This window comes from Aspergillus puulaauensis, chromosome 7 (assembly GCF_016861865.1).
Source record: "Aspergillus puulaauensis MK2 DNA, chromosome 7, nearly complete sequence".
Lineage (NCBI taxonomy): Eukaryota > Fungi > Ascomycota > Eurotiomycetes > Eurotiales > Aspergillaceae > Aspergillus > Aspergillus puulaauensis.
This window is the reverse complement of record NC_054863.1, coordinates 1,332,612-1,360,340: the sequence shown is the minus strand read 5'-3', so window position 1 is coordinate 1,360,340 and position 27,729 is coordinate 1,332,612. Positions and strand designations below refer to the sequence as shown.

The window sequence follows — 27,729 nt, the reverse complement described above, 5'->3', positions numbered from 1 at the left end:
TTGATTTTGGTTCTTGGTGTTGTTTGGGTCTGCATTTCTTTTCTTCTCTTGCCTCATGTGTTGGTTGTGGGGCCTCTGGATGTGACATGATATTGGGACCCTTTATGTGTTGGGTTAGATGGTTATATAACGCTTAGTTTAGATATCAACGATGGAACGTTACTACTAGTAATGGGGAACTGGTGCTCAATAATGGCCTTGGAGTTCGATATCCATGGTATTTTCCCGCTACGCTCGTTTCATATTCAAGTAATCTCAGACATGGCCGGGAAGTGAAGCAGTTTGCACACCTGTGTGGTTCGCAAAGCTTATCGTAGAGTACCGAATGCCCCAAGAGAGTCATTTCTGAGAGCCTTGCCGCGCAATCTCCTCCCAGGACTAGAAAACCACGCGGTCCTCATAAACGGATAGCCTAGTGGTCGCTGCGAGAGTTCTTCAATGCGGTTTAGCCATGTTGATTTGCATGGTTGGAGCTTTGCAGATCACATCGCCCGCAGCGCAGAAGAAGACGAAGTGCTGCCTCTGAGGGTAAACACTCGGGTTGATTGTATCGGCCAAAGAGAATGAGCGGTTTGGGCTGAAGACTGGTTTCTTGTTGAACTTGTTCTCAGCCAGAGGCATCCTCCTTCCAATGGTGACAATATGTTAAGCCCATCCTGTGTATCGGTCTGGGGTTGCTCGTGTTTTGTGGCCTGAAAACTACAACAAGCAACCCTCAACTCAACTAATTGTAACCCATGTTTTGGCACTATTAGGAGCGTACCAAATAGACCGTAAAGGACGAGGACATTGCGACGCTTGGAATGTCAGGACTCCACGTGAAATGAACTTGACTTGATCATAGGTGTGTGACATGAATCTCGCACAATAGGAGCGTTCTGCTAATTGTTTCATCGGGTCCCAGTTTGGAACGGGCTTGGGACGTCGGTGACCCAACTCCAACGGACTCGAATCGTCTGCACGATTTCATCAAACTCTGTTATAGGGCACAATGACGTGGCCAAAATGATCCCTGAGTTGAGCTGTATAGGAAGGATCACGTCATTGATTGTGGATGAATAATTAGAGTAACGAGGACTCTTTAATTTTGTTCATGTTTTGTCGTTAAATGGTGTGCTTGGTGTCTTTTGTACCGCGGGTGGTTTTGCACAGTGTTGACAGAGAGCATGGCGTCAGTTAGACTAACAAATGTATATCGGTTGACTCGCTGACAGATTTCCCTGGTGCAGCTGTTACGTCGTTCATCAAGACTCTTCTTAAGACCAGCCTGAGCCGACGTATGTCTATTCTATCCATTTTCGGAGACCACCTATTCAGGAAAATGTCGCTTAATCAAATGTAGTTGTCCTTTGGTGTTTTCCGCATGTTTTTGTACACGGTGGTGTCCTCGACGCACGGGAGCCATGTGGAATCCTGCACTTTTGCAGGTCGAATCTGTCCAGGTACAAGCGTATTAAGAGGTATAGCTTGCAGTATACTGCGCAAGCTTCCATTTCACCTGCTTTCAGAGTGAAATATACCGTAAATTCAGTCATTGTAGTCACTTCTAGCTCGATATGCTAGACCATAGTCGTCGTGCTCGGCATCGATAGCTGACTTTGATGCATCCTGGGTGCAATCGTATGTGGGCTGGTTCTTTCCTCTGAGGAGGAGTGTAAGAATGCCGGTGTATATTCCATAAGTCATATAAATCCCATTTTTGCTTGTAATGGGCCTGGCAGTGCAGTTTCTCGTGTCAATCCAATCGCCCCAAAGAGCAAACCCTGACTAGTCCATCTCTTTCGCGTCGTCTGTTTGAGCTGTAGGTCCGAGTACCTAAGTTCCATGCTTGTGAAAGCAAATTCATTGCTGTTGGTTCCTAGTCCCAGAATTCTCCCTCATCGCTAAATGCAGAACAGCCAGCCAGGCTTGTATTAACTGCTTTCCAACGCAGTGCTTGTCGAAGGTAATTCTAGTAACTTGAATGCGTCGGAAGGCATCAGTTGGTTATATGGTGGATAGCTGAGCGGCAGTCCAAATCATTTTGCATCATCAGCTCTGGCACCTGAGCCTCATGGAATGGTTTCAAGCTCGATGTCCATGCTTCTGACTGTAGCCCGGAGGCTCTGCACAAGCGCTGTCTTGTAAAATCAAGCGAGTGAACTTCCGCACAGCATTAGGAACGATAGGGACAACAAATTTGTGGTCCATTTGCTGAAACATCGCGGGCATGCGCTGGGTGTGGTGGGCCGGAGCGAAGAGATGCCAGTTGTGGTTTTGGCGTAGGCACCTGCCCGACGACGGTCAATTAGAGATCTCTATGCAGACACCAAGTTCCGAGTTTTGTAGGGAGGATATGTGGCAGAGATAGATACATTGGGCTGGAGAATAACGGCCCAATTGATACGGCTGGCATCGGATTTATCCTAGTATCCACGTAGCAGTTCACAGGGTATTACATATTCGACAGCCACTGGTCTGGCAGCATGGCAGAGTATAGTCTGATCGAATGCTGGGCAAAGTGTCAGCATCAAAGTCGCCAAGGCAAAAGGGGACACTTACAGTCGGCCAACATGCACTGTAACAACTGGCGATGAGTTGGAAAGCATCTGACTTGCTCAAGGTAAAGTGAAATATCCAAAGACCGAGAAGCCGCAACACTATCAGAGCTTCCACCACCGCAGTTTCATTTCCGGTTAATCCATTGTTTTGAAAAGACTTATGCTAGGCCTCGTTAGGCCCTCGATGTATGTCCGATCCTCGTTCGGATTTGCCGGCAGACGTCAGATGCACCGTCGAGTCAGTTCGTTGTCAATATGCTGGGCTTATCCTGTCAGCGAGAATATTGTTAGCAATCAATCAACATGTTCTCGCTTCTGCTGAAAGATTCCTTACCGCAGCAGGTAGAATGTCAGAGTTGTCAGTGTCCAAGCAACCGCTTTGGGACGGAATCTCAATGGGCGTCAGTCATGGGCACTCACGGTATATGGACTGGAAGCTGAATATCCACCCCATATAGACTGGATAAATCTTGTAACCGAGTCAATGCCTGGACTTGAATAGCAAAGTTCAGACGCCGCACAATGGTGCGGAGAAAACACCAAAGGTCCATTATCATTGGGATCACCGTCATAACGATAGCTAGCATGTAGAACCGGTATGGAGGCGATGTACTATATGCGTTGTAAATGACATGAGAGACTGTTCAAACTTGGGGGCGTGGGGTTTGACTTACATATAGATCGTACGAACTGTGAAAATATTGAGGTCGGGCGTATGGAACTCCCCATGTTACCTGTGTAAGCCATGGTCTGGGTTGCAAGGATCCTCAGAAGCTCGACTTATCAAGGTTGATCCGTAGTGCGAAGTGAGAGCTTGAATCGTCATCCTCGGGGTAATTTCGAAAAGAAAATAAGCATGGCAGTAGCTGAAGAACAACGCGTTAATTCTCGGAGAGATGTTCGGAACGGCCATGTTTTGTTGTTATCGTCGTCGACGGATGGCCAGTATGTCGAGTGTGAGGACCTCACGGAGAATGGAGATGGTTTGTATCAAAGAAAATTCAGTTATTTCGCTCCCATGGATGGACTTTAAATATAGGAAAGAAGGGTATAGTTTCAAATATATAACAACAAGTGGGTATATATAGAAGATGAGGAATTGGATATAGGAAAGACAGTTGAGATGTGGATGGAATGGAAACCAAGCGGGAGATTTATAGACATCGAGGGGAAGAGGTGAAGACAAAAAGACGAGGTCGAGTACGAGTTGACAAGGACTCGCCTGGCAGATGTGCAGTGACTGCGTTTGGATCCGCATGACGGGCTGGTTGAAATTGGGAACTTGCATTTTTCGGTGTAATGTCGAGTGGCCTCGGCCAGACGCAGGTCAGTCACTCGGAAAATGGCTTCGGGAATATACAGATTCAATTTAATCAAATTATACACATCTCGCCATCGACTACGATGGAATACTGAGACTCGAATATCCGTCCCGACTCGCTGAAATTCGCCCAAATGCTGGTAGTCTCTATCCATGCTCTTCAACCAACCATCCAGATCCGAGACAAATAAAATATCCAAGAATTTGACATGTCGCCGCGTTTCGGCTTGCCCAGTCCAGCCTCTCGGTTCCGTCGTTTGTTGGGTAACGGTGCTGGCCGACTCGAGCAAACGAGTCCCATCAGACCTCGCACCCGGCGGCGGGAGTACAGAACGCTGTCTGAAAAGCAGACTATTCCAATTGATCCATCCAAATTTAGATGACGGGATACTTCCACTTTTGGGCTTCACGAGCTCTTGCTGTTCTGGCTCGCCCGCTGCTGCTCCTCGTAGAGAGCTGTATAGTACCCAGCGTAATACCAGGACATCATAAGGTTTTTCAACCCTTCGTTTTGGCCTAAACCACGCGTCAGAAAATAATCTTAAACAAACAGGCGCGTTACCAGGATTTCAGCTTACCTTGCGGGAAAACGGGAAGCGGCATGGGAGGCGCTTGGGGATCAACCGGCGTGGGTCCTGGTTTCGCCTGCGCAGACCCATTCGTCGTCTATGTTCGGTCAGCAATTAATGCAATCAAACGGAGTCAAGAAAAGACAAAGAGCATACCTGCGGAGCATGCGTCTCAGCTGCAGCAGGCTCAGCGGCGTTGACATCCGCCATGTCTTCGTCCTTCTCAATCAGGGCCCAGGACAAAGCAGGCGCCGCCTCGGCCTCTGCGGCTTCCTGAGCCTCTCTCAGGACATCTTCAACATTCTCACCCTTGGCATGGATGCTGTGGTAGAGCTATAAAAATAACATCAGTCAAACCGTAGGCAAGTCACGTGCCAGGAGCAACTCACCTTGTATTCTTCGACGGCTTCATCCCAGCTCTGAACAAGAGCGGAATCGTCCCAGATTTCTTCCTGAGTTAGGGCCTTGGCAGCACCCTTGTTCTTCCCCATGACATCTGCAGTTACCGGTTCTTGGTCCGGTGTTCGCGTTGTTGATGAGGCGAGGAGTGGAGCAAGACCAAGCAAGGGAAGGCGGAGTGGACCTCACCGCCCGGTGATTCTGCAGCTCAAAAAATAATTTTCAGCAAAAAAGATCCCGCTCGGTGCAGAATCAACATAACCCATCAAATTGCTACTGGTGAAACAATGGCTCCCGATAAGAAAGACAAGAAGCGCAAGGGTATGTATATTACGATTCCTTTTTATTGTTGTCTGAGTTACTAACGTTTGTAGCCGCTGTTGCCTCCGCCGACGTGCCCGTGAAGAAGACGAAAAAAGTCGAGGCCAAAGCCGCCAAAGCCGCCGAACCCGCACAGGAAGCGCCCAAGTCTATTCTGAAGAAGAACAAGGCCAATGCCTCGGCTAAGGAGGAAAAGGCCTCGAAGCCAAAGGCCAATGGCGACGCACCCAGACCAGTCAAGCCTCGCAAGCGCGCAGCTGATTATATGAGTGATGAGGATAGTGACGCTGAGGCCACCGTCCCCGCGAAGAAGTCTGCTGAGAAGGAGACCAAGAGCAAGCCTAGCGCAAAGAAGACCAAGCAAGAGGATGGTACGGCTGCTCCCGTCAAGGAAAAGGCCGCCAAGGCTGGTAAGAAGGCGAAGAAGGTTGAGATCGTGCCTAGCGATTCGGAAGATTCCGAGGGCGAGGGAGTTGCATTGAATGCCGAGAGTGAAGACGAAGATGATGACCAGACTACTGCCCTGATTCGGGGTTTCGAGAGCAGCGGTGACGAAGACGAGTCTGGAGACGAGGCCGTCGACCCCGAAGCTCCGGTCCCCAGGATCCCCGACTCGAAGAAGGCAAAGCGCAAGATCCTCAAGCTGCAAAAACAGAACAAGTCGGAGACTTCAGAAAAGCCTGGAGCTGTCTACGTCGGGTTAGTACTCCTTCCGTCTCTGCACAATTCATACGATCCTCTAACCATTTTCTAGACGTATTCCTCACGGTTTCTATGAGCACCAAATGCGGTCGTACTTTGCACAATTCGGCGAGATCACTCGCCTGCGTTTGTCGCGCAACCGTATAACCGGTCGCTCCAAGCACTACGCCTTCATTGAATTCGGATCCGAGTCCGTCGCCAAGATTGTCGCCGCCACCATGGATAACTACCTGATGTACGGGCACATCCTGAAATGCAAGTACGTTCCAGCAGAGCAAGTTCACCCAGAGCTCTGGAAGGGTGCCAACCGCCGCTTCAAGACCACACCGTGGAACCGAATCGAGCAGAAGCGCCTGAACAAGGGCAAGACCCGCGCCAAGTGGACGAAGAACATCGAGCAGGAGCAGAAGCGACGACTTGCCAAGGCCGAGAAGATGAAGGAGCTTGGGTATGACTTTGACCTTCCAGAGCTGAAGAGCGTGGACGATGTCCCTGTGCAGAAGGCCATTGAAGGTGAGGCTGAGGAAGCCAAGGCTGTTGAGGGTGGTGAGCAGGCTAAGGCTATCGAGGCACCAGCCGAGCCTGAGAAGGTCGAGAAGACGGATGATACCCCCAAGAAGTCGAAGAAGGACAAGAAGAAGAAGGCGGCAGAGGTAGAGGCTCCTGTTGAGTCGCCCAAGCCCAAGGAGGCTGCCTCGCCGGCTACCAAGCCCAAGAAGGCGAAGAAGACCAAGGCCAAGGCATAGACGACACTTTTGTACTTCACCATAAAATCGCTTAGGGTTAATTGATTCGGAGTCTACGGTTCTCAGCATTCCCTGTGGCATTGCTCAGATGTTAACCTACGTCATTTGCCTGGCCTGCATGACTCGGTTAACTTTATGCATTTCTCTTGTTAGGTAGTCCTCGACTCAGTAAGATGTCTATAACCCCGCACCTCTCATTGCCTCCTCGGTAATCCCCGCAAACAACTATCTATATCAACCGTAGCAGTCTGTTTTTGAGTTAACGTTATAGTCTTCAGTATAGTCTTCAATCCACAAACCAATCTTATTTTCCAACCAAGTAAAATGGCCTTCCCTCTCACCAACCCCACGACCCGGGAACTCACCGGAGGCGACCTCCTCGCCCAAGCCCTCAAACACATCGGCACCGAAGTCGCCTTCGGCCTGCACGGCGGCCATCTCGATGCCTTTCTAATGGGCTGCGAGTCCACCGGAATCCGGCTGGTCGATACGCGCCACGAAACCGCCGCTGTGCAGGCAGCCGAGGGCTACGCAAAGATCGCGCAGAAGCTTGGTGTTTGCTTTGTCACGGCCAACAGTGGGTGTGTTCCATCCTTTTCAGTAGAGCTGGTAGTTGGTTGGTAGGAGAGTGGCTGAACAACGTAGATTCTCTAATGGTATCCCCGGCCTCGCAACAGCGCTGGCAGACCGCTCGCCCATACTGTGCATAACGTCGTCGCCGCCGCTGCGAGACGCGGAGAACAACTCGCTCCAGGGGATTATAGACCAGGTTGTTGTTTCGAGGCCGCTGACCAAGTTTGCACACCGGGTGACGAATCCTGAGGACGCGCCGAGGATTGTTTCGTTGGCTGCGAGGACTGCGTTGGCTGGGGCTTCTGGTGCGTATCCTGCAGATTATTTATTGGTTTCTGTTTTATTTTGTTTCTTGAACGAAGTAAGATGCTGACAGTCTAGGGCCCGTTCTGCTTGACTTCCCGATTGATGTGCTGTTTACGCCCGTCCATGAAAAGCTCATCTCGTGGGGATCGATCTCGTCTCCTTCTTCTTATGCCCCAGGGCCTCATGTCGAGGCTGTCAAAGAAGCCGTCAGTCTGCTTCGGTCTGCAACCCGGCCGGCTGTAATTATCGGTAGTGGAGGGCAGTCAAACGAAGTGCGTCTCCCCTGACCATTCCACATCCAACTGCAATTAGGGCTAACAGCCAACAGACAACAACGCAGCTCCTCCACCTCTCCAACCAAATCAACATCCCCATCTTCGACACCCAAAAATGCACGCGCTCCTCGACCCTCGCAGCAGAATGCAAATTCTACGGCGGCGGCGCCGGCGGACTCGGCCTCCTCGCTGCCCTCAACAACCCCCAACCAGACCTCATTCTCCTCCTCGGCGCACGAACAGGAATGTTCCTCGGAGGCCGCAGCGGCGCCATAATCCCACCGCACGAGAAATGCAAACTCATCCACGTCGACGTCGACGGCGGCGAAATCGGACGCACCCTCCCCGTTGACGTCGGCGTCATCTCAGACGTAGGCCAGTTCGTTGCCGCACTCAACGCCCAACTCCCAGAAATCTCTGTCGATAAAAGCTGGGTGAATACAGCAATAACCCTACAATCACTCCCATCTCCCTACGAGAACGACGCCCCAACCAATGCCTCAGGCCACATGCACCCCTACCACGCGCTAAAGGCCTTCTTCGCCTCACTGCACGACCACTCCCCCATCCTCGTCACCGACGGCGGCGAATGTGCCCTCTGGGCCGGCGCCGTCTCCCACCTCGCCTCCCCCTCCGCAACGCTCAAATCCACCGGCGCCCTCGGCTTCCTCGGAAACGGATTCGGATACGCCCTCGGCGCCGCGGTTGCAGCTCCACATAAGAAGGTCGTCAACCTGCACGGCGACGGCTCGGCCGGGTTCCATTTCATGGAGCTGGATACTTATGCGCGTCTGGGGCTTGACGTGCTGACTGTTGTGGTGAATAATTACTGCTGGGGCATGAGCTCGAATGGGCAAGAGTTGGTGTATGGGGAGGAGAACCCGGCGAGGCCGGTTAGTGCGCTGTCGGCGGTTACGGGGTATGATGCTGTTTCGAGGGGGTTGGGGAATCGGGGGGTGAAGGTGTTGAAGGTTCAGGATGTGGAGGGGGCTGTTCAGGTTGCTGTTTCTGGGAAGGGTCCTGCTTGTGTTGAGTTGGTTGTGGATAGTAAACCGATTCATCCGGTGACGGAGATGATGGTGGGACGCACTGAGGACCCGAATTTGGTGGTTGTGCCTTATTATGATAATATCCCGCGGGCTTATTACAAGGATTAGTTGGATATTTTAGGTGTGTTATAGCTAGCTATATTCAGTATTATTTGATATTTGCGTGCTTGGGTGTAGCAAGGATCTTGATATGGTCGTTTGGCTTGACCAGCTCTTTGAACCCTTTCTCTACTATATCCTCCAGTATAACTCGTTTGGTTATCATCTTTTCCACGCCTTTGAAGCGCCCTGGTTTTATTAGAATGGTCAACCGTTTGGAGAGAAACTCACCAGACACAAATGCATCCACCGTCTCCTTGAAATCCCGTTCATCATACGCCAACGAACACTTGTATATAAGGTCCTTCCACAGGAACGGGCCCAGCGGAAGCGTAAACTGCCAGGTCAGCATAACTAATCTCAGACCCAGAAGAGAATAAAAAGGATACAGTAAGATAGGTAACACACCGGAGCTCCCTTAGGCACCGCCAGGTTCACATAAACCCCCCGGAACTTCAAGCTCTCGCAACCAGCCTGGAACCCAGCCTGCGCACCCGCACAATCAAAGACAACACCAACCCCCTTCCCATCCCCAGTCTCACCCCTGCACCTCTTCGGAACATCATCAACACTCGGATCAAATATCCCACTCACAATCCCAGTCTCCTGGATCATCTCCCTCCTCGCCGCCGATGTCTCAGACACAAAGATCTGTTTCGCGCCGCGAGCCCTAAGCACAAAGACCATGGCGACACCAACCGGCCCAGCACCTGTAACCAGGACGGGCACGTCGCTTAACTCAACCGTGCTGTTTCTGTCTGGTAGACAGAACTGCGCAGCAGCGATAGAGAGGAAAATCTCCAGAGCGTGCCACGCAACAGCCAGTGGCTCGATCAGTGCGGCGGCTGCTAGGTCTACTGAAGCATCACCATCTTGGGTTCCATTCCGGTCTGATGCTTCAGGGTCGGAGAGAACATGTATATGATCCGCTCTCACAGAAACAACCTCGGAAAGACCGCCGCCACCGCCTGAGATACCCATAAATCCGAGCTTCTCGCAGCTGTTTGTCGCTGCGGCCTGACTGCAGGGCGTGCAGGAGGAGCAGTAGATGCGCGGGTCGACGATGACGGCCTGTCCTTTGCGTAGAGTTTTATATTTACCTGTATTCGCTACAGAGACAGAGCCAGGCACATGCACAATGCGCCCCGTAAACTCATGGCCCATGGTCACAGGCAGAAGGGCATTTGTGAGTGGGTGCGGGCCTGTTTTGGCGTTGGGGATTGCGAAGGGGCCTGCAGGTGTCTACTGTTAACATACATAACCAAGCGTCCAAGGGGATTAAAATAGACATACCGTAAATAAACTCATTCAAATCACTCCCGCAAATCCCGCACCACTCGACCTCGACCAGGACCCTGTCGTCGCTTGGTTCTGGGGCCGGGATGTCTTCGATGCGGATGTCGCCCGCGGCGTGGAATTGGGCGGCGCGCATGTTGTCTCTAATTACCACTGCATCTGTCACTGTTGTTTGGATAGTGTCTGTGTCTGTGTTGGACTGTGGATGTACTGTAGATGTTGTTCATAGTCATACTCGGCTGTCTCCAGCTTCCCCTCACTTTCTCCTCAACTTGTCGATCCGGCCCTCGGCTGGCGACGGTGGGGGTTGCAAGGCAGACTAGACAAGTTTATTACTTCTCTATTTTTATTATACTTTGAGTGTTACTTTGTAGTGTGGTATGGCTTGTATACGGCATATGCCACAGACGAATTTAATACACAATACGAAATACGAAGTATCTAACATGCATGCAACGTCTACAGTTTCTTCGCTAATCGGGTATTAATATCAGATAGAACGGTATAGGAAAGATCAATCTTGGCTAAACTGAATATTCAAACAGGATACACGAAGTCCTGACATGCAGGTAAAATTGTGCAGTAACAGTTAGATAAAGCTCTTGTTTATTCTGGTGGGCCATAGGTCCACGCTAACCTAAAGGAGCTAGCCCTCACATGACCTCAAGCTCCACCAAATGCCCAAGAAATTTCCAACGCTCAATTTTTTTCCTCTTCTTTCCCAACTCCTCGCTCAAAGGATCGCATTCAAAGCTCACACACAGAGAATTCCTTAATTCTCTCCTCTTCTCATCCGAGAAGAGCCCGCTTTGGGAGAAAGTCCCCGGACACCCTGTCCTTTTCTTTTTTACAAAGTCGGTCAGGCAATGCGGAAACGCGCCGCCATAAAAGCAATTTGATAGCGGCTTACTGCCCTATTCCCTCCCGATGCCGAGTCAATACCCGACGCCCCTTGGGTGGACACAATGGTGGTGTGGACTGGTGTTGGAGAGGGGTTTATTGGGTTGCCTTTCGTCGTGTTTGGATAGTCATGCGATTGCTCGGTTCTGTATTGGAACTGGGTAACTCAATGGGGCTCATTCTTGAGGCGAGGAGTTCATCTTTTTTTTTTTCGAGTCTGTAGCTTATTGAAAGCGGTGACGTGTACCTCTTTGAGATGTCCTTGGAGGTGCTGTTGCAGATGCTCTGTCGAAGGGGCCGGACTCTTGATTTACTCCCCTTCATCTTCTTCCCCCTATACCCATGCACATATATACCTACCCCTACCTTCCGAACACTGATGTGGTGGTTCAAATGATGATATACCAATCATAGAGTCAAGCACTGAAACTCCTACTTCGGTATGGAGTCGTTGACGATTAACGATTTTTTCTTATCTGACGAACATATACCATTTACATTGTGTCATTATCTTGAACCTTTTCCCTCGATGCTATCTCAATATCATACCAACTCCAAGTTAAACATCAATCATTGCTTCTTAGCCGTAGCAGGGACCGCCTGCGCTTTCCCCTGGACCTGTAGAACTGCTCCCGTGATGATCTCAGCAATGACCGTAACTGCCGTCGCACACACGCTGTTCCAAACCTGGACGCTCACCGAGCCTTGCGGGGCACGAGGGAACGACAACAACCATTCCACAGGGTAAGGAAGCCAGCCGCCCGGGAGAGCAAAAACAGGGGTCTTGGAGTATCGGAACTGGATGAAGATCTTCACGCCCGTCGTGCTGAGCCACCGCGCAGTCTTGATAAACCAGTCGAACGAGGATTTCTTCGAGGACAGTTCCTGGTCTGCACATTCAAGTAATACAAGTTAGTCCAAATCCAAACTCAGAATCCAGAATCCAGCTTTGTAAAATAGAGGAATTGAGGTGGAAACATACTCAGAGCCTCGTAATCGCTCAGCGCCTTGTCGTGTCGGCGCCGCAGTTTAGCCCACTTTGCGAATTCATCCTGCGAGCTGGTATTGTTCATCTCCCGCTTGAGCTGGACTACCTCGCGCTTCAGTTTGCTTTGTTCCTGGGCGGTTTGGTGCAACGACGTTGGGAGTTTCAGGTAGATATTCCATATCTGCAGCCACCCTGTTAGATGTGTGCGCATGCCCCAATGAGGGAAGGAAGGGGAAGAGCCGTACCAGGTTGTCAATGGTTGTCGCGCCAATGGTGTTCACCAGGAAAATGGCAACATGAAGCACCAATATCGTCCAGATGAGGGGAATCATGGTTGCGAGGCGTCAATCCAATCGATGGTCGGATGGTGTGTTTGTGGAGGCACGAAGCGAAAGTGAAAGCGAAATTCCCACACGCTGGCACTGCAGTGTTGACCACCACAGTATTGCAAGAACGTGCAATGACACTAGGTCACAAATTTGCTAGTAATAAGCAGCGACAGCTCCGAGCGAAGTTGAAACCTGGCGAGGAACCTTGGGTAACGCAAAATGACGTTGTCACGGTTGGCAGCGAACTGCCAGATCTTCGGCGGGCGGCGTTTCTGATCTCCGGCCGAGACCAGCGGGGAGCTGGGAGCTCAACCACCACCATGCAACAGGCTCCTCAATGACAGCCAAATGTCCGCCGCCGACCGATGCCTTTCGAGATCTGTCTCGCATTTTTGCGAGCAGAGGCGGCCGCGTCCTTGAATTTGAGATCCTAGTGCCGGGGTTTGGTCCCGTGCTTGAAGATGATGGCGCGGTCGGAGTCTCGAAGAAGTACCTACTACAGGCGTTTGTAACTGCGCGACAGATATTTTTCGACAGTTTGAAGGCGAACCCTAATTATACCGGCGACGATACATTGCCAGGAAGCTCAAATCACAAGGTCCACGGCGAGGATGCGGATAAGGACGTCGCAGTTGCCTCCGAGATCATCCTCCTCTTCGATTGCGAACATCTGACAGCATGTAACTGGAGAAAGAAAAGGCTATGCGCCCTATCCAGTTCAGATAAGGAAACACTTATCCATGCCTTGGATATCGAACTCTCCTTAATGACAACATTCCTCGGCTCCCCGCTCCATCGCCATACCAAGTCGCCGACACTCTGGCAGCATCGTCAATGGATTCAATCGCAGCTTATTCGATTGCGAAAGCCAGACTTCGAGGGTGTCCAAGAAATTCTTCACAGCGAATTGGCTATTGCTCTAAGAGCAGGGCAACTTCATCCCCGGAACTACTACGCCTTTACCTACATTCGACAAATGCACCGCGTACTATCCGGGCTAGGTCAAGAAGATAGCGAAGCATGGATTGTCCAACTAGCACAGTCCATTGTCAAACCTACATCGGACTGGTGCATTTTACATCCGGGTGATATATCAGGCCTGATGTTCCTGCTTTATCTGCTAGATGCTGTTCCAGATGCCGCTCTTCGGCTCGAAACTGTCGCCCGAGTAGTTCGCTATGCTCTGAATACCGACTGGGAGCGCGAAAGCATTTGGACGTTCATCGACCTGGCTAACAGGAAATTCAAACTACTTGAATCTCTGGGAGATTCACCAACATACCCATGGAGTGCCCTCTGCCACTGTGCCTTGTCGGACAATCTGCAGCAGGGCGCGATTAAGGCCGGCCCGTCATGGAAGACATGGCTTGATAGGGCACGCATTCACTGGTCCCAAAGCCGACAAACCACACATACACCACCCACGTAACCAAGTCAAACCCTAAGCCAGCCTCCTGCTCTATCCAGCATATATACCCATATCTAGTCTAATGAGAAAAGCCGCTATAATTAAACCAAACGCTTCGGATCTGCATTAAACGCCTCGCTAACAAATCAAGCGTAGCTATCGTCAAAAGCAATGCACATGCCTCAGCCTGAAGACTCCGAGATCACCTCCAGCTGTGAATACTTGGACCCTTCGATAAATGTTGTCCCGGCCAGCCCTAACCCCTTATTTATCATCTCAAGGCCCCCGGCCATATATATGTTCTAGAATGCGTAGTCCAAGGATAATAGAACAAATATCCAAAAAAATATAACCAACACCAATATAACAATCCGGGGGCGCTCTCGTCAGGAATCGAGCGACTGCGAAGGTCAAAGTATAGGCTCGTCTATCCAAAAAGTCCGATCGGAGGAATCCAAGGTCGTCTCAGGCACAAGGCAGGTGTCATTTCTTCTTCCCTCCAAGGCCTTCAGTGGCTTTCTTCGCGTCGGCTATTGGTGAGGAAAAGTCCGAGTTAGCATCAGCCCATAATCTGAAAGTCTTGGTGACGGCAGAGTAGCGAATAATCAAAAGGAGAGCGACCCAGCAGTCTGGTCCAGTTCTTTGTTCTCGAGACTATGCCAGGGTCCCCCGGGCGGGGAGAACAAAAAACCATCCCGCGACAGGAGTATTTGAACGTACCCTTTGCTTGCTTCGCACGCATCTTTGCGGCATCGTCTTCTTTCTTACGTGCGAATTCGGTTCCGGAGAGCGAGTTTGCAGATTTCTATATGGAGATAAGAACGCAGTCAGTGGTGACTGGTCAGGGAATTCGAGCACGAAAGGGGTTGAGCAGATTTCGTACCTCTGCGCCGGCTTTCTTGCGCTGCTTCTCGCGGTCTCGGTCTCTTTGGTTTCCACGAGTCATTTTTTATGAGTTAGGTTTTCCTACTCCTCGGGCTTTTGATGGTGGAATTTGATGCGTTCACGGTCTGGGGATAAGAATAGGATGGATCTGATTTTGCCAGCTGGTGGCCGTGCAAGTTCTGCATGCATTTTATTGGATGGCAATTTTGTAAGGGCAAATAAAGTTCCCCAAGCTAAGGGTCTTAGGCTGTCTACTTTGAGACGGTTAGCTTTCTCTAGACTAGTCCCCTTGAGATTACTGGCGTTAGCGTAGTCCAAATATTTGCCGGCATTCTTGTTTTCTATTTGGCACTTGTACACCACCTGCCGCAGGGCGAAGTATTCTCGGATTTCCCCCAATATCGATTAGGGCTACAAGCCTGCAACCCATGATATTATTCGCAACCCATGCGCTACTAGATAATATATTTCATTCCACCGATTATATATATCAAGATACAGCCAGAGCTTGCATGTTTTCTGGACCACCAACCATGGTCCAATCTTCAATAGAAATTGACTCGTTTCCCTCCGATTCGATATCCAAAAGCCTCTGTATAGCTGCATCATCACCACACCACTCTCTTAGCATATGGAAGGACTTTAATGTGCTATCATGATAGGGACCTAAGAGCTTTTCCTCCTTGTGAGTTGTATAGGTCATCAGCCTGATCGCTTCGGTGTCGTTTCCGTGTTGCTTGTAAGTGACGGCTAGGAAATAGAGGCAATTCAGGGTGAATGGATGGTCAGGCCCTAGCGCTTCAATGCTTCCATTCAATGCTTCGCTTTCCAGCTCTTCTACTCGTTTTGCGTCATCTTTGGCTCGATAGACATCGGCAAGGCGCAATTTTGACTCGAAGATACTGTGAGGGGAGGCATTTCCGCCCTCTTTTTCCTCCAGTATTTCCAAGTATAGCGATTCGGCCATGTCCAATTTCACTCGTTCCAAGTAAATGTTAGCGGTCATTGTCTTCCGAGCCCAAGTTTCTGGGTGTTGCGGGCCCAGCACAGCTTTCGACACAGTCAGGGTCTGGACAGCGAGATCTTCGGCTTCTTGTAGTTTACCCTGGGCTTGGTATATCTTTGCAAGAGTGCTCGCGCAGACTAAGGAGTCCTTATGGTCATGGCCGTGAACCTTATTTCTCCACGCTAGGGCACGCTGTATCAAACCAGCCGCCTCCACGACTTTTCCTTGGTCGTGATACAAACTCCCCAAGCTTGCCATCGCAGTGATTGTGTCCTCGTCGTCTTCTCCGAACTCTGACTTTGAGGTTTCATATACCTCCACCCTAAGCTTTTCAGCCTCTTCTGGCCTGTCCTGAGACATGTATGTCGTTGCCAGGTTTGCCATAGTGTTGAGCGTGAGACAATCGCGCGAGCCCAGGGTTTTCCGTCTAACTTCAAGAACGAACGAATCCAACTCCTCAGCTTCAGCCCATCTTGCTTGATCGTAATAAGATGCAGCTAGACTAGTAATGCTTTCTAACGTTTCGGGATGCTCAGGGCCGAACTCCCGCTTTTTCTCCTCAACAATCAGTACATCTAGTTTTTCGGATTCTTGGTAGTATCCTTGCGACCAGAGGTAATAGGCTATCCCTTCCTGAAGGTGGATTCGCTTTCTTCGGACTTCACCTTTGACTTCTGGGATAATTGATAGAACTGACTGGGCATGTGGAAGATAGGTTGCACAAGTACCCCAGTTCTCAAACGTGGCATCGGGGTACGCCCCGTCGAGCAGTTCCATGGCCTGTATTGATTTCTCTTCATACTTCTCATCAAGTACCAACCATTTCCGCAATACTAATTGCACCAGTCGATGGAAAGAGAAGTTTCCTTTTCCGTCTGTTGCCACAATTAGGGAGAAGGCTTTCAGTATTCCGAGGGCTTTGGTCAACTCCAAAGGACGCTTTATCCTGTGCTGGATGAGACGTTTGGGAACGTCATTTCGGTCAAGGAACGCGATGAGGCTAAGTATTTCGATGGCTTTGGGGTCCCTTTCCTTGATTTGATCGATCGAGACTATCAATGTTGTTGCAACCGCGTTTTGAACTCCGGTGTCCCGTCCTAGGGTCTCGAATGGCTCGCAAAGGAGATCCATGCTTGTCTCCTCACTGTCGTTGTATAGTTCTATATATTCGCTGATGCTCATTGAGTTTTCTTGCATGAAGGCAGCAGCTTGGACCATGGCCAGTGGTAGGTGACCTAGCAAGTCAGCGAGTCCATCCATTTCACACTCTTCAAGAACGTGGTCTGTCACATTGTTCTTGATAAGGTTCTTTGACTCCTCGCTGGACATAGGCTTGACTTCTATAACGGCGTTCGCTACACCCTTGGTGAACTTAACGCCAGCTGCTCTGTTCCGTGTTGTGACGAGAATAGCTCCATGTTTGCTTTCGGGGAGGAACTCTAGGATTGATTGATTCGCTTCAGCTTGCTTTCCCTTCTTGCTTGGTTCGAAAAGGCATGTTTCGTCAGCATTATCAATGATCAATATCCAATCATTGTGCTCCTTCTCAAGCCATTCTTTGACACATATAAGCTTATCACATTTAGTGTCTGGGTCCGACGAAACATGCTCATCAAAGATCGCATTATAACCTTCGCGAAAGCGATCAATGCTACTCGCGCTGATCCAGAACACCGATGGTCTGGATTTTGTCCAGATTTGGTGAGCAAATTCTATAGCAATTTGAGATTTCCTGAGAAGTTCAGCATGATTTCTAGAAGCATCCATCAGGGTAAGCTTACCCTACACCTCCTAGGCCGAAGAGTGCAACCCGAGGGCCTGTGCCAATGGGCACAATCGTATCCTTAAGCTGGCTCAGGATCGGCTCACGATCAACGAACCCTGGGTTCCGCTTAAATGGGATCATACCTAACATAGCCATGAGTATCGACTCTAAGGGACGAATCAAACCAACCTACATATTTTAGATTCGGGCTCCTCGCCAGCCACGGTTGATCCCACCAAAGTTGATCCGGCGCTGGACTCCCCAAACAGTGACACCTCGTCGCACTCCCTCATTGCTATAGCTGCAAACCTGGTAATGAGACTTGAAACGTGTATATATCTATCATCCTCTTCGCTTCGATATCGACAGATACTCTCGTGGTCTCCGGCTAACGCTACTATTATCTCACGTGAGTCGGGAAGACCCAATGTTGCGGACTTTTTCTCCACAATCTGGACGGCCAAAGCTGTTAGCAAGATGGCGGGCTTCTGTTGGGTCTCCATGCGTAACGTACAATTCCAAGACTTCTCAAGGGCAGAGTCTCATAGAAATTTATATATTTATAATCTTCCAATAACTGTTCGAAATTTGCTGAAAGCTCATTTGCGTACAAGTCGTTTTCTTTCAAGGCGTTGATAAAGGTATTGTTCTGGGTTCTGAGGAAAGCCCTCACAGCTTTTGCCACAGTCTCTCCTATCTTTGCCAGGTGACTTCCACGATGAGGGGTACCAAAAAAGGCTATGCCATACGTTGCTGCTGGAATGGAGCTGTAGGTTCGTCCCAGTTTGGCTTGTACCAGTGCCTGGAGATGTCAAAAACTGGCCCGTATGTGCAAAATCATAGGTATTATACCTCCTTGACTACTATACCACCCAGACTATGAGCAATAAAAATGATAGGTCGGAGCTCGCAGCCCTGTTATCCTGTGATGAGATTCCATGAATTCACAGTAAGAATTACTACGTACCTGTCTCTCAATCCACAGTCTGTTAAGTAGATTCTGTGCTTGCTCGCGTACTCCAGCAGAAGAAGATTGAATGCTGACACTGGCGTTATATCCGAACAATAGTATTCTAGCTTGGGGTAGCTGGCTGGGGAGAAAATCCCTCAGTCATAGCTTCCCATCCAGCTCCCACGTCCTCTCGGCATGGCGTTCCTTGTTTTTGGGGTTTAGACCATGAATTGCAACAATACTATGCGAAATATGAGCATATCTATTGATCAAAGATGGCCAGGGCAGAATCTTACTCAATTCTGGGACTCTTTCCTGGCACGAGTGTGTGCAAGAAAGTATCCGTTTGTGGGAAATCAGTCTGGGGCGCGTTAGAATAGTTTAATGCAGTCTGGTTTATGGTAATTTCTGGACGTACCATAGCAGCTGATGGTATAAACCCTTGTCGTGGGCATTCTTGGGCCGTCGGGCATGCAAAGACGCCTACCCATATTTAAGAATATCCACTCCGATTGCTTTCTTTAGTGCGCGCGAAACAGCCATGGGAACGTCCAATTGTTGGGAGTTCCCACGCGGCTGCATGCAGGAGCTGGCCGGGCAGACAGCAGAAGCGCCTTGCTGCGGGGACTGTTCATGGCGCATGACAGTGAATTGATGATGATACTCGGCTCTGAGCTCAATTTCACCCTGAAAAGACATCAAATAAGACTTAAGCTTCAATAATAGCTTCAAACTGAATTTCGACCGAGTCGTCAAGATGTGATGGTGCAAGTCCCATTGTCCCTATCAAGACGGTTAGGACAGCCGACGAAAACAAGTGCGGGACCCTGGATCGTGGAGAGCCTAAGCGCCCATATTAATAGCGTAATTCTAAAATAGTCGACAAATTAAAAGTAATCTGGAGAATGACCGACCGGGGCGAGAGTGAGAAGAAGAGGAAGATGGAAGAAGCGAGGGCCAATCGTTTGGCGCTCAGTTTCAGTCGACAGGGCATCGCGGCCTCTCACCCACTCCATCCTCCTCTCCAACATCCAAGCTGCAACAAATCCATCCCGACGGGGCCATTTTCTGCCTTACTAGGAAAGATATGACTCCATCCATTATAATTAGAAGGCTCTCGCATCGATGAAATTTCTTGGTCATAGCTCCTGGTACAGCTTCAGAGCACTCGGCGCCAAAGGAGAGAAACACAAGGAACCTCCTTGGCGCTAAAATGAATGGACATCAATGGACTCGCATTCTCAATGGGCCCTGCATTTTGTTTCAGGACCCTATTCAGCCCATTGTGTCTTCCACCGCTATCATTGTGCGTTGATTCAAGGCGCCTGCTTTACAATGGGGTGCTCGCGTATCAGGCTGGTTAATAGCGCCCGCCTGCCCACTCGCCATGGACTGCCACCTGGCTGTCCCTCCTTCTCTCTTGACGCCTTAGCAAGGCTTCGTGGTTCTTTCTCTTCTTAATTTTCCCCTTCAGTTTGTTCGATACCAAGTTTTGCTGCTGGTCAGCGCCTTGAGCCTGTCTTTCCTCTATTTCATTTCTTCTACTCAGTTGGGAACAGGCATCTCCTGAGAACAAATCCAGATACCGCTATAGCTCGCGCTGTACAACTAATTGTTGCATTTCTTTTCATCGTTCTTCTATCAAGCACAGCCGCAATTATGATGGCCTCGTTGAAAGAGTCACTGGCTGGTCCAGGATACGTGATCCTCAATGCACTTCGGGTCATAAACATCATCGTCTTCCTTGATATGATTGCAGCCCATGCGGTCATGCTGGTCAAGATTGACCTTCTGACCAGTTTCTTCTTTTTCGAAGCTGTTGGACATGCCATTGCAATTGGCGTCTGCAGTGAGTGCTTTCTGTTTCAATCCCTGCGTTCCTTGGTAGACATGCTAACAGAGACCAGTTTTCCTCATAGTATCAGAACTCCCATTCTTCCGCGGATACTTTGACCGTCACTGGCCATCCCTCGGCGAAGACTCTGGATTTGTCACACTAGCGTTCGCAATGCTGATACTTGGAATTGGAGCATTGGGCGACCTCAATACAAAGGCTACAAGCCAAGAAGAGCTTGGGCTCACATTTTGGAGAATCATCATATCAGCGGGAATCTTGGCTCTCGTTGTCAGCGCCCTTAATGTTGTTGCGGTAAGCCTTATTTCCCCCACACTTTGATTTACACTAATTGGCATACAGAACTTTGCTTTTGCAGACCGTGATATTGGTGTTAGTGCACGCCACGTCCGTGTCTACGGAGCCGTTGCTCCGCATAAGGTTGCCTCACGAACATGCAGTCAACGATCATTCCGCCTCAGCACCAAGCGTGAAGACACGTTACCTTCGTACAGTACATCAAGCCCTCCACTCCGCCGCTCCTCAACGGCAGCGAGCATGCCGCGCATTCCCATCAAAATTTCCCCACCACTCAACCCGATGCGGATGCCCAGTGCAAATGAATATGCACCGTCGTCAAAGTACTCCCGGGATTCATCGGGAGTCACTATGCCAGATCTCGCTCACCATCCGGCTATGCAATACCCCAACCAATTATAGGTGAGGGGCTTAACAGGGCAACTCCACCGAGTCTTCTACAACTACCAAAGCTGAGAGAGGTGAAATACAAAAGCGACGTTGGCCTATCGGTTATATTAGCGATTGCAGGGTTATTTTGCGGTTTTTTATTTATTTCGTTGCATGCTATTGTCTCAGATATCCCTCTTTATGGCAGTTCTTGTTTCTTTTTTTTTTTTTTTTCTTTATAATGCATAACTCGTAGCAAAGTGACACGAAAACATTCTCTTCTCTCGGGTTTCCTGTTCATCAAATATAAAAGCCGATGTGTTATAGTTATATCGCAGAAACAATCATGATCACTCAGCTCCGAACAGGTACAACATCCAACTGTAAAGGTACCATTAATTTACATGCTCCACACAGGCCCCATCAGACTTGGGTCCAGTAAGATGCGCTCCCTTTGCCCTTTTCTGGACCTCTTCATCCTCGCGCTGGATGTATTTTAGCGGGCGTCTGGCGGAGGTGACGTCTGGATCTCCGACAACGATCAACGGTGGATTGGAACGGTAATACGCGTCTATGTCTTCTAGTGTGCGGTTTGCTTCGGTAATATCAGCATGGATATACATAAAATAACTCGCAATGAGCGTATAGGGTGTGTGAATTGTAGTTTAGTCGGAGCTAAATCGGGAGGTACGGCAAAAATAAATGGGTAGGTACGAACCAGTTTCAGGATAGAAGAAGTATATAATCGGCAAGAATACTGCGTTCAGGACAGTCCAGACGATCCAGAATTTCCAGCCGATTTCCTGGATTCCGATCGGAGTGATTTCGACGATGGCGAAGTTTGTTATCCTTTGCGTAAGAGAGATGTTAATTGGACTTGTTCAGTGGGAAAGAAGATACTGGATTACGTACCAATTTGTCGCCGTTGCAACAGCTGCTCCTTTTGTTCTCATGGGCAATGAGTTGATCTCGGTTGGGTATAGCCATGGGACTCCGAGCATTCCCAATCCGAATGCGACGTGGTAGAGGAAGAAGAAGGCTACTGAGGCGGTGCCGTATATTCTATCGGTTGTTGCGAGGTGGAGCAGGATTGTTATGATGAGGAAGGAGAAGAATTGGCCTGATCCGGAGAGGAGCATTAGGCCTCGGCGGCCGAAGCGTTCGATCATGGTTACGGCGACGCAGGAGAAGATGAAGTATGATGTTGCGTTGCAGGCTGTTAGGAGTCGAGCCATGGTGTTTGAGAGACCGACGGAGTTTATCAAAACGGTTGGCAAATAATAGGACATGATGTTTATTCCTTGACGGTATTGCTTGTTAGTGGATGTCTGTGAAATCCAGTAGGATGGAGGGTGTCCTGTTATAAACAAACCTTGGAATTGCTGGATAGCTTGTGTACTGGCTCCTAGCACTAGCCGGCGAAGTGTCTTTGTACTATCGGTCTTGTTTCGGCGTATAAGATCCCGCCAGCGTACAGCGTTGTCGCTTTCGTATGCAATGCTATATTTAATTTCATCGTATTGGGTTCTGATGTACGGGTCGTCGAGGTCCATGGCCTCGATGCATGCAAGCACCTCAATGGCCTCATCGTCGTAGCCGTGGGATAGGAGCCATCTAGATTGGCACTGCGTTAGATCATTGCCTTCTTCCGTCTTGCGTGTAAAACCAACCGTGGGGATTCTGGAAGCCACGGAATGGTTGCAAACAGAACGATTATAAAGAAAAGCTGCAAGGCGAGAGGCAAACGCCACGCAATAGCTCCTCCTCGGAAAGATAGACCGTAGTTGATCCAGTTAACAATGCAGTAACCACCAACGTTGAGCCCTAGCTCGAGGATAACGAGTTTTCCTCTCCATTTCGCTTGTGCAGTTTCTGTTTGCCAGACTGGTGCCGTTGCAGTGCTCAGACCATTGCCGATACTGCAGCTAATGTTAGTCCTGGTGTGTATATAGAGATGCCTCAGTGTAGACTTGCCCTACCGTGCTTAATCATCTGGCGCCCGGACCCACCTGGCGCCCGATTTCTCTTATACACCGACATTTTCCTGTAGACTTCAGCACCTCATAACTCATTCAATATGACTTCAATGGATGCGGCGCTGGCATATTTAGATTCTCTGGATCCTAGCGAATCGATTAACTATACTAAAGTTGCAAATAAGTATGGTTTAAACCGATCAACGCTTTCTAGGCATCATCGCGGGGTTCAACGCTCGAAAGAAGAGCAGTATGCCAACCAACGATTTCTCAACAACCAACAGACAAAAGACCTTTTAAATTATATTAATAGATTGACGAGATCCGGCCTATTTCCATCCCACCAGATGATTGCTAATTTTGCGGAGGAAATTGCTGGAAAACCGCCTGGAAAGAACTGGGTTTCGCGCTTTGTAAAGCGACATGAGGACGAGCTTGTCAACCGCTATACAACTGCCATGGATGCCTCACGCAAGCGGGCTGATTCTGCATTATATTACTCTTTATACTTTGATGCGCTTGAGCGGAAAATACGGGAATATGATATTCAGCAAGAGGATATTTACAATATGGACGAAAAAGGGTTTCTTATAGGAATTCTTCCTAAAGGCAAGAGAGTCTTTTCTAGGCGCACCTACGAGCGTGAGGGTATTCGACAGCGGGTTCAGGATGGTAATAGAGAGTGGATCACAACAATTGCCTGTATCTGTGCAGATAAGACCTCTCTTTCTCCTGGTCTTATATATCAAACGGTATCTGGAAAGCTTCAAGATAGCTGGCTGCAGGGCTTTGAAGAGAACTCACACCAGTGTTTTTTTGCATCCTCGCCATCTGGATGGACCAACAATGATCTAGGATACGCCTGGCTTCGAGATGTATTTGATCGCGAGACCAAGGAGAAAGCTAGAAGGCGTTGGCGGCTTCTAATCCTTGATGGCCATGGATCTCATGTCACAATGAAGTTTTTAGACTTCTGTGATAGTAATAAGATCCTTACTATTACCTTTCCGCCTCATTCCACGCATTCCCTGCAGCCATTAGATGTTGGGATCTTTGCTCCTCTCTCCAAGGCGTATGGGGATCGATTAGAACGATTTTTGCATAACTCTCAAGGCATCAGTGCAATTAGCAAGCGAGACTTCTTTCCTCTCTTTTGGGAGAGCTGGGAAACGGCTTTGACAGCAAAAAATATTGAGAGTTCATGGAGATCTGTTGGATTATGGCCATGGAATCCGGAGAAGGTTCTAGCAAGGTTTACCAAGCTACCAGAGGAAAGACCATCATCTAGTGAATCGTCAAAGTCAGTACTGCAAGCAGAGGACTGGCGGAGGATAGAAAGACTTTTAAAACAAGTTGTTTCTGATGTTTATGACCAAAACACTAAGAAACTAAGCTCTACGATGTACCACCTCTCTACAGAGAATATTATACTGAAACTCCGCTGCCAGGGCCTTGAGGAAGCGTTGGTGAATGAGAAAAGGAAACGCCAGCGTGGTAAACCGCTTATATTCCAACTTCAGGATGCAGAAAGTGGTAATGCAGTGTTCTATTCTCCAAAGAAGATCCAGCAAGCACGGGATCTCCAGAAGGAGAAGGACCAGGCAATTAAGGATGCTAAAGCTTCAAGAGAAGAGGCTAAACTTCGCCGCCAGCAAGAAAAGGAGGAGAAGCGACTAATTATTGAGGAAAGAAAGAGGATTCAGGCGTCTAATAAGCAACTCCGCGTGCAGCAAGCTGAGGAGAAGAAACGTCAAAAAGAGGCTGCAAAGGAGGAGGCGCGGATAGCTAAGGAAGTGGATAGTCAGCTTCAAAATGATATCAGAACTGCTAGAAAGGGTAAAAAGAAGCAATCTACACCTTCAACGCCTCAAAATAAGCACGATATTGTTGTCCAGGAAGCTGAGGTTGTTGAAGAGTCCTCTACAACGATAAATCGTCGAGGGCGCCAGATTCGCCTCCCCCACCGGTTTCGTGACGATTAAAAGTGTATATAGGGTTTTCAGCGCGTCAAATTTGCCACACTAAAAGATCTTTAAGAAATATAGAATGTATTGGGTTCAAAAGCTTCATTTTTAGTAGTGTTGTTGTGTATAGAAATCGGGCGCCAGGTGGGTCCGGGCGCCAGATGATTAAGCACGGTAACACCACTCGACCCACAAACATCTGGGCCAGACTATAGGATGACGCCTTGAGAACTGTTCCAATAGCCATGATCAGACTTCCAAGGAGAATGGTCTTCTTTCGTCCCAGCCTTTCACCCGCCGTAAAAGCAAGCATAGCACCGAAGAAACAGCCGACATCGTAGATAGCGGTAACCGTAGATAGGATTTTCGTCTTCGTAGGTCCAACGAGGTCATGGATCTCGAGGAAGTCCGGTGTAACGACCACACCGCCTGTGGAACCATCGGTTAGTTCTATTAAAGGCCAGAAAAGGTAGTATCAAACGTACTAAAGACACCTTGGTCGTATCCAAACAGAGTCATATCAGTCGCGCAAGCCAACTGCACTCACAGCCTCATCAGCACCCCCTTATATCGTAACCACGTCGTCAGGGGAGTAACTCACTGACACCCAGAATGTAAGCCATCCTCCAGTAAGCCCCATGTAGGGCTTCTTCGTCCACGCCATGATGCAGATATGAAGAGATAGTTGTATATTTGACAGCTCAGGTATATGAGACGTCACGCTACAGAAGGCAAAGCCCATTCGGACATCCGGGGACGGCCATTATATAAAGCGATCATGGTAACAGCACTACACCTCAATCCGTATGACCCCAGACTACGTTGGTCCCACTCTGCTAAGCCCCAGACGGGGTTGGCAGGAGAGCCCTCGTCCCGACTATGAGCGAATTCCTCGTCGGCCCTCTTGCCTCCTAAACTCTGACTCGGTTCGGTGGTCGTCACCTAGTTACCGGAACAAGAGGAGATATGTTTAACGCCAAGCAGAAGATGGCCATGATAGGAGCCCGAGTACTCCGGAATATCCCCATATTGGCATGGCCTTGCCATCATCCACCCCTGATCCATCTCAACCTCATCCGGGCCAATCACGGAGAAACGGCCGCAGAATAGTATTTGGATCCTCGCTGCTCCGTCACACACTATACTCGGGGTGTCTCCGTTTTGTCGTATTGCCGATACTCATCTTCTGCTGCATTTGGGGTGGAGTTCAAGAATGCGATGTGGCGCAGAGTGAGTCTCTTGGTCAAAGTGAGAGAGAAACAACGTAGAATCCAGTTTAGGTCTAGTGTAGACTCGGACTAGCGCGAGCACCTTTAGACGGCTGCTCCGTTTAGTTTTTGTTTGTTTTCCAACTTCACCAAGTCACATTGCTGATCATACTGAGCAGGCTTACTGATAGTATCGGAGCAACATATCTTAAAAATCAAAGCTTTCTTTTCATTCTATGACATTTTTATCTATTCGTCTATAATCTGCACCTTGATGGCTCGGGCAGCAGGGTTGCTAGCGGTAGCAAATGCCTCAAGTCCCTCCTCCAGCTTGTATCGGTGAGACACCAATGGCTTCAGATCGATGAGCCCTGCATTTACCAAGGCAATTGACTTGGGGTAAATGTCGTGGTAGCGGTACTGGAACCGCAGATCGATCTCCTTGGCCGACATGTGCATGAAGGGGATATTTTGGAAGTCCTTTCCGACACCAATGACGAAAACCATACCTCCGAAGCGAGTGGCCTAGAAGCGAAACGCGTTAGATCATTCGGAGGTAAGCCGGTCATAATCATGGGGCTAACTTACGTATATTCCTGCATGGACACTGCTCTCCACACCGGTACATTCAAGGACCAGCTTCGCCTCCTGTCCGAGCTCCTTGACGATACGAGCGCCCAGATCTTGTGGGGTTTCCTGTTTCTGGACTAGAATAGGCTGTACACGGGGCACGAGCTCCTTTGCTTTTGCAAGACGGTTCTCGTCAATATCTGTGATAACAATTGGCGCCGCACCCGCTGCGTTAGCCGCCAGCAGGGTGACAAGGCCAATGGGGCCAGCACCGCAAATGACAAGAGGATCGGCCAGACGAAGCCCTGAGCGATCAACACCAGCCAGTGCAACAGTGAGAGGCTCAAGGAGAGCACCTTCCTCGAAGGATACGTGGTCGGGGAGATGATGAAGCCAAGCCTCTGGATGAGCGTGGTACCTTCTCAGGGTACCATGGTGGGGAGGTGTAGAGAAGAAGACCACATCCGGGCAAGCGTGGTACTTGCCCGTTCGACAGAAGTCGCAAGTCGGCTTTGAGCAGGGAACGCCACATTCCATAGCCACCCGATCGCCTGTTTCGCGCGTCAGAAGTGAGCCTAAACGAAGCCGGAGGATGCGCTCTTACCGGGCTTGAAGCGGGTTACCGCGTCACCGACCTGCAGGACGACACCGGCACTTTCATGTCCAAGGCCGTTGTCCCCTGTCACAATCATGGGGCCGATCCGGCCATGCTTCCAGAAATGAACATCAGATCCGCAGATGCCTGTTGCGCGAACGTGAACTAGACACGCATCCGCAGCAAGCTTGGGCACTTCACAGTCAGCCACCCGGAGGTCGTGGGAAGGGCTTGTGTGAATGGCAATGTTCTGGGGCTTTTTTTGGAAGACGTCCATGGTGACGACGGGATATGATGTAATGTGAGTATGATAAGTGTTGTTGCATGATGTTTGTACTGCCCGCCGAGTATATATAGCGAGGCACGGCCCTGATTACGTGTTTAACGAGGGGTGAATAATTCTATGGACCACCGCCGAGTTCCAATCACTCATCAATCGGCGGGTTACAGATAGGAACGTGGCGAG

The 27,729-nt window shown here is 49.5% G+C and overlaps 12 protein-coding genes across 12 annotated transcripts; 4 read left to right on the top strand and 8 right to left on the bottom strand.

Moving 5' to 3' along the window:
- Positions 1–4,267: 4,267 nt before the first annotated feature.
- APUU_70520S (uncharacterized protein) lies at positions 4,268–4,921 on the bottom strand (the record flags this gene model as incomplete). The annotated part of the gene is made up of 4 exons (XM_041695402.1): positions 4,268–4,377; positions 4,440–4,527; positions 4,587–4,763; positions 4,820–4,921. 4 exons carry the CDS (start codon positions 4,919–4,921, stop codon positions 4,268–4,270), a joined length of 477 nt encoding a protein of 158 aa, XP_041561136.1.
- A 195-nt stretch (positions 4,922–5,116) lies between these two features.
- Positions 5,117–6,598, top strand: APUU_70519A (RNA-binding protein; the record flags this gene model as incomplete). The annotated part of the gene is made up of 3 exons (XM_041695400.1): positions 5,117–5,150; positions 5,204–5,849; positions 5,905–6,598. 3 exons carry the CDS (start codon positions 5,117–5,119, stop codon positions 6,596–6,598), a joined length of 1,374 nt encoding a protein of 457 aa, XP_041561135.1.
- Positions 6,599–6,922: 324 nt separating this feature from the next.
- On the top strand, positions 6,923–8,909 carry APUU_70518A (thiamine pyrophosphate-binding protein; the record flags this gene model as incomplete). The annotated part of the gene is made up of 4 exons (XM_041695399.1): positions 6,923–7,179; positions 7,244–7,476; positions 7,553–7,749; positions 7,806–8,909. The coding sequence occupies 4 exons, from the start codon at positions 6,923–6,925 to the stop codon at positions 8,907–8,909; spliced, it is 1,791 nt and encodes a 596-aa protein (XP_041561134.1).
- A 40-nt stretch (positions 8,910–8,949) lies between these two features.
- APUU_70517S (uncharacterized protein) lies at positions 8,950–10,332 on the bottom strand (the record flags this gene model as incomplete). The annotated part of the gene is made up of 4 exons (XM_041695398.1): positions 8,950–9,089; positions 9,132–9,237; positions 9,309–10,132; positions 10,194–10,332. The coding sequence occupies 4 exons, from the start codon at positions 10,330–10,332 to the stop codon at positions 8,950–8,952; spliced, it is 1,209 nt and encodes a 402-aa protein (XP_041561133.1).
- Positions 10,333–11,666: 1,334 nt separating this feature from the next.
- Positions 11,667–12,416, bottom strand: GET1 (guided entry of tail-anchored proteins factor 1; the record flags this gene model as incomplete). The annotated part of the gene is made up of 3 exons (XM_041695397.1): positions 11,667–11,986; positions 12,079–12,265; positions 12,330–12,416. 3 exons carry the CDS (start codon positions 12,414–12,416, stop codon positions 11,667–11,669), a joined length of 594 nt encoding a protein of 197 aa, XP_041561132.1.
- Positions 12,417–12,750: 334 nt separating this feature from the next.
- On the top strand, positions 12,751–13,842 carry APUU_70515A (uncharacterized protein; the record flags this gene model as incomplete). The annotated part of the gene is made up of 1 exon (XM_041695396.1): positions 12,751–13,842. The coding sequence occupies one exon, from the start codon at positions 12,751–12,753 to the stop codon at positions 13,840–13,842; it is 1,092 nt and encodes a 363-aa protein (XP_041561131.1).
- A 462-nt stretch (positions 13,843–14,304) lies between these two features.
- Positions 14,305–14,767, bottom strand: APUU_70514S (4F5 domain protein; the record flags this gene model as incomplete). Its single annotated transcript, XM_041695395.1, has 3 exons — positions 14,305–14,351; positions 14,542–14,626; positions 14,705–14,767. 3 exons carry the CDS (start codon positions 14,765–14,767, stop codon positions 14,305–14,307), a joined length of 195 nt encoding a protein of 64 aa, XP_041561130.1.
- A 429-nt stretch (positions 14,768–15,196) lies between these two features.
- On the bottom strand, positions 15,197–17,633 carry APUU_70513S (uncharacterized protein; the record flags this gene model as incomplete). The annotated part of the gene is made up of 2 exons (XM_041695394.1): positions 15,197–17,444; positions 17,494–17,633. 2 exons carry the CDS (start codon positions 17,631–17,633, stop codon positions 15,197–15,199), a joined length of 2,388 nt encoding a protein of 795 aa, XP_041561129.1.
- Positions 17,634–20,088: 2,455 nt separating this feature from the next.
- APUU_70512A (uncharacterized protein) lies at positions 20,089–20,983 on the top strand (the record flags this gene model as incomplete). The annotated part of the gene is made up of 3 exons (XM_041695393.1): positions 20,089–20,278; positions 20,337–20,578; positions 20,627–20,983. 3 exons carry the CDS (start codon positions 20,089–20,091, stop codon positions 20,981–20,983), a joined length of 789 nt encoding a protein of 262 aa, XP_041561128.1.
- Positions 20,984–21,345: 362 nt separating this feature from the next.
- On the bottom strand, positions 21,346–22,990 carry APUU_70511S (uncharacterized protein; the record flags this gene model as incomplete). The annotated part of the gene is made up of 6 exons (XM_041695392.1): positions 21,346–21,545; positions 21,669–21,799; positions 21,863–22,250; positions 22,323–22,564; positions 22,621–22,869; positions 22,956–22,990. The coding sequence occupies 6 exons, from the start codon at positions 22,988–22,990 to the stop codon at positions 21,346–21,348; spliced, it is 1,245 nt and encodes a 414-aa protein (XP_041561127.1).
- A 1,943-nt stretch (positions 22,991–24,933) lies between these two features.
- APUU_70510S (uncharacterized protein) lies at positions 24,934–25,632 on the bottom strand (the record flags this gene model as incomplete). The annotated part of the gene is made up of 3 exons (XM_041695391.1): positions 24,934–25,319; positions 25,376–25,427; positions 25,492–25,632. The coding sequence occupies 3 exons, from the start codon at positions 25,630–25,632 to the stop codon at positions 24,934–24,936; spliced, it is 579 nt and encodes a 192-aa protein (XP_041561126.1).
- Positions 25,633–26,347: 715 nt separating this feature from the next.
- APUU_70509S (NAD(P)-dependent alcohol dehydrogenase) lies at positions 26,348–27,540 on the bottom strand (the record flags this gene model as incomplete). The annotated part of the gene is made up of 3 exons (XM_041695389.1): positions 26,348–26,623; positions 26,687–27,219; positions 27,273–27,540. 3 exons carry the CDS (start codon positions 27,538–27,540, stop codon positions 26,348–26,350), a joined length of 1,077 nt encoding a protein of 358 aa, XP_041561125.1.
- Between the last annotated feature and the right edge of the window lie 189 nt (positions 27,541–27,729).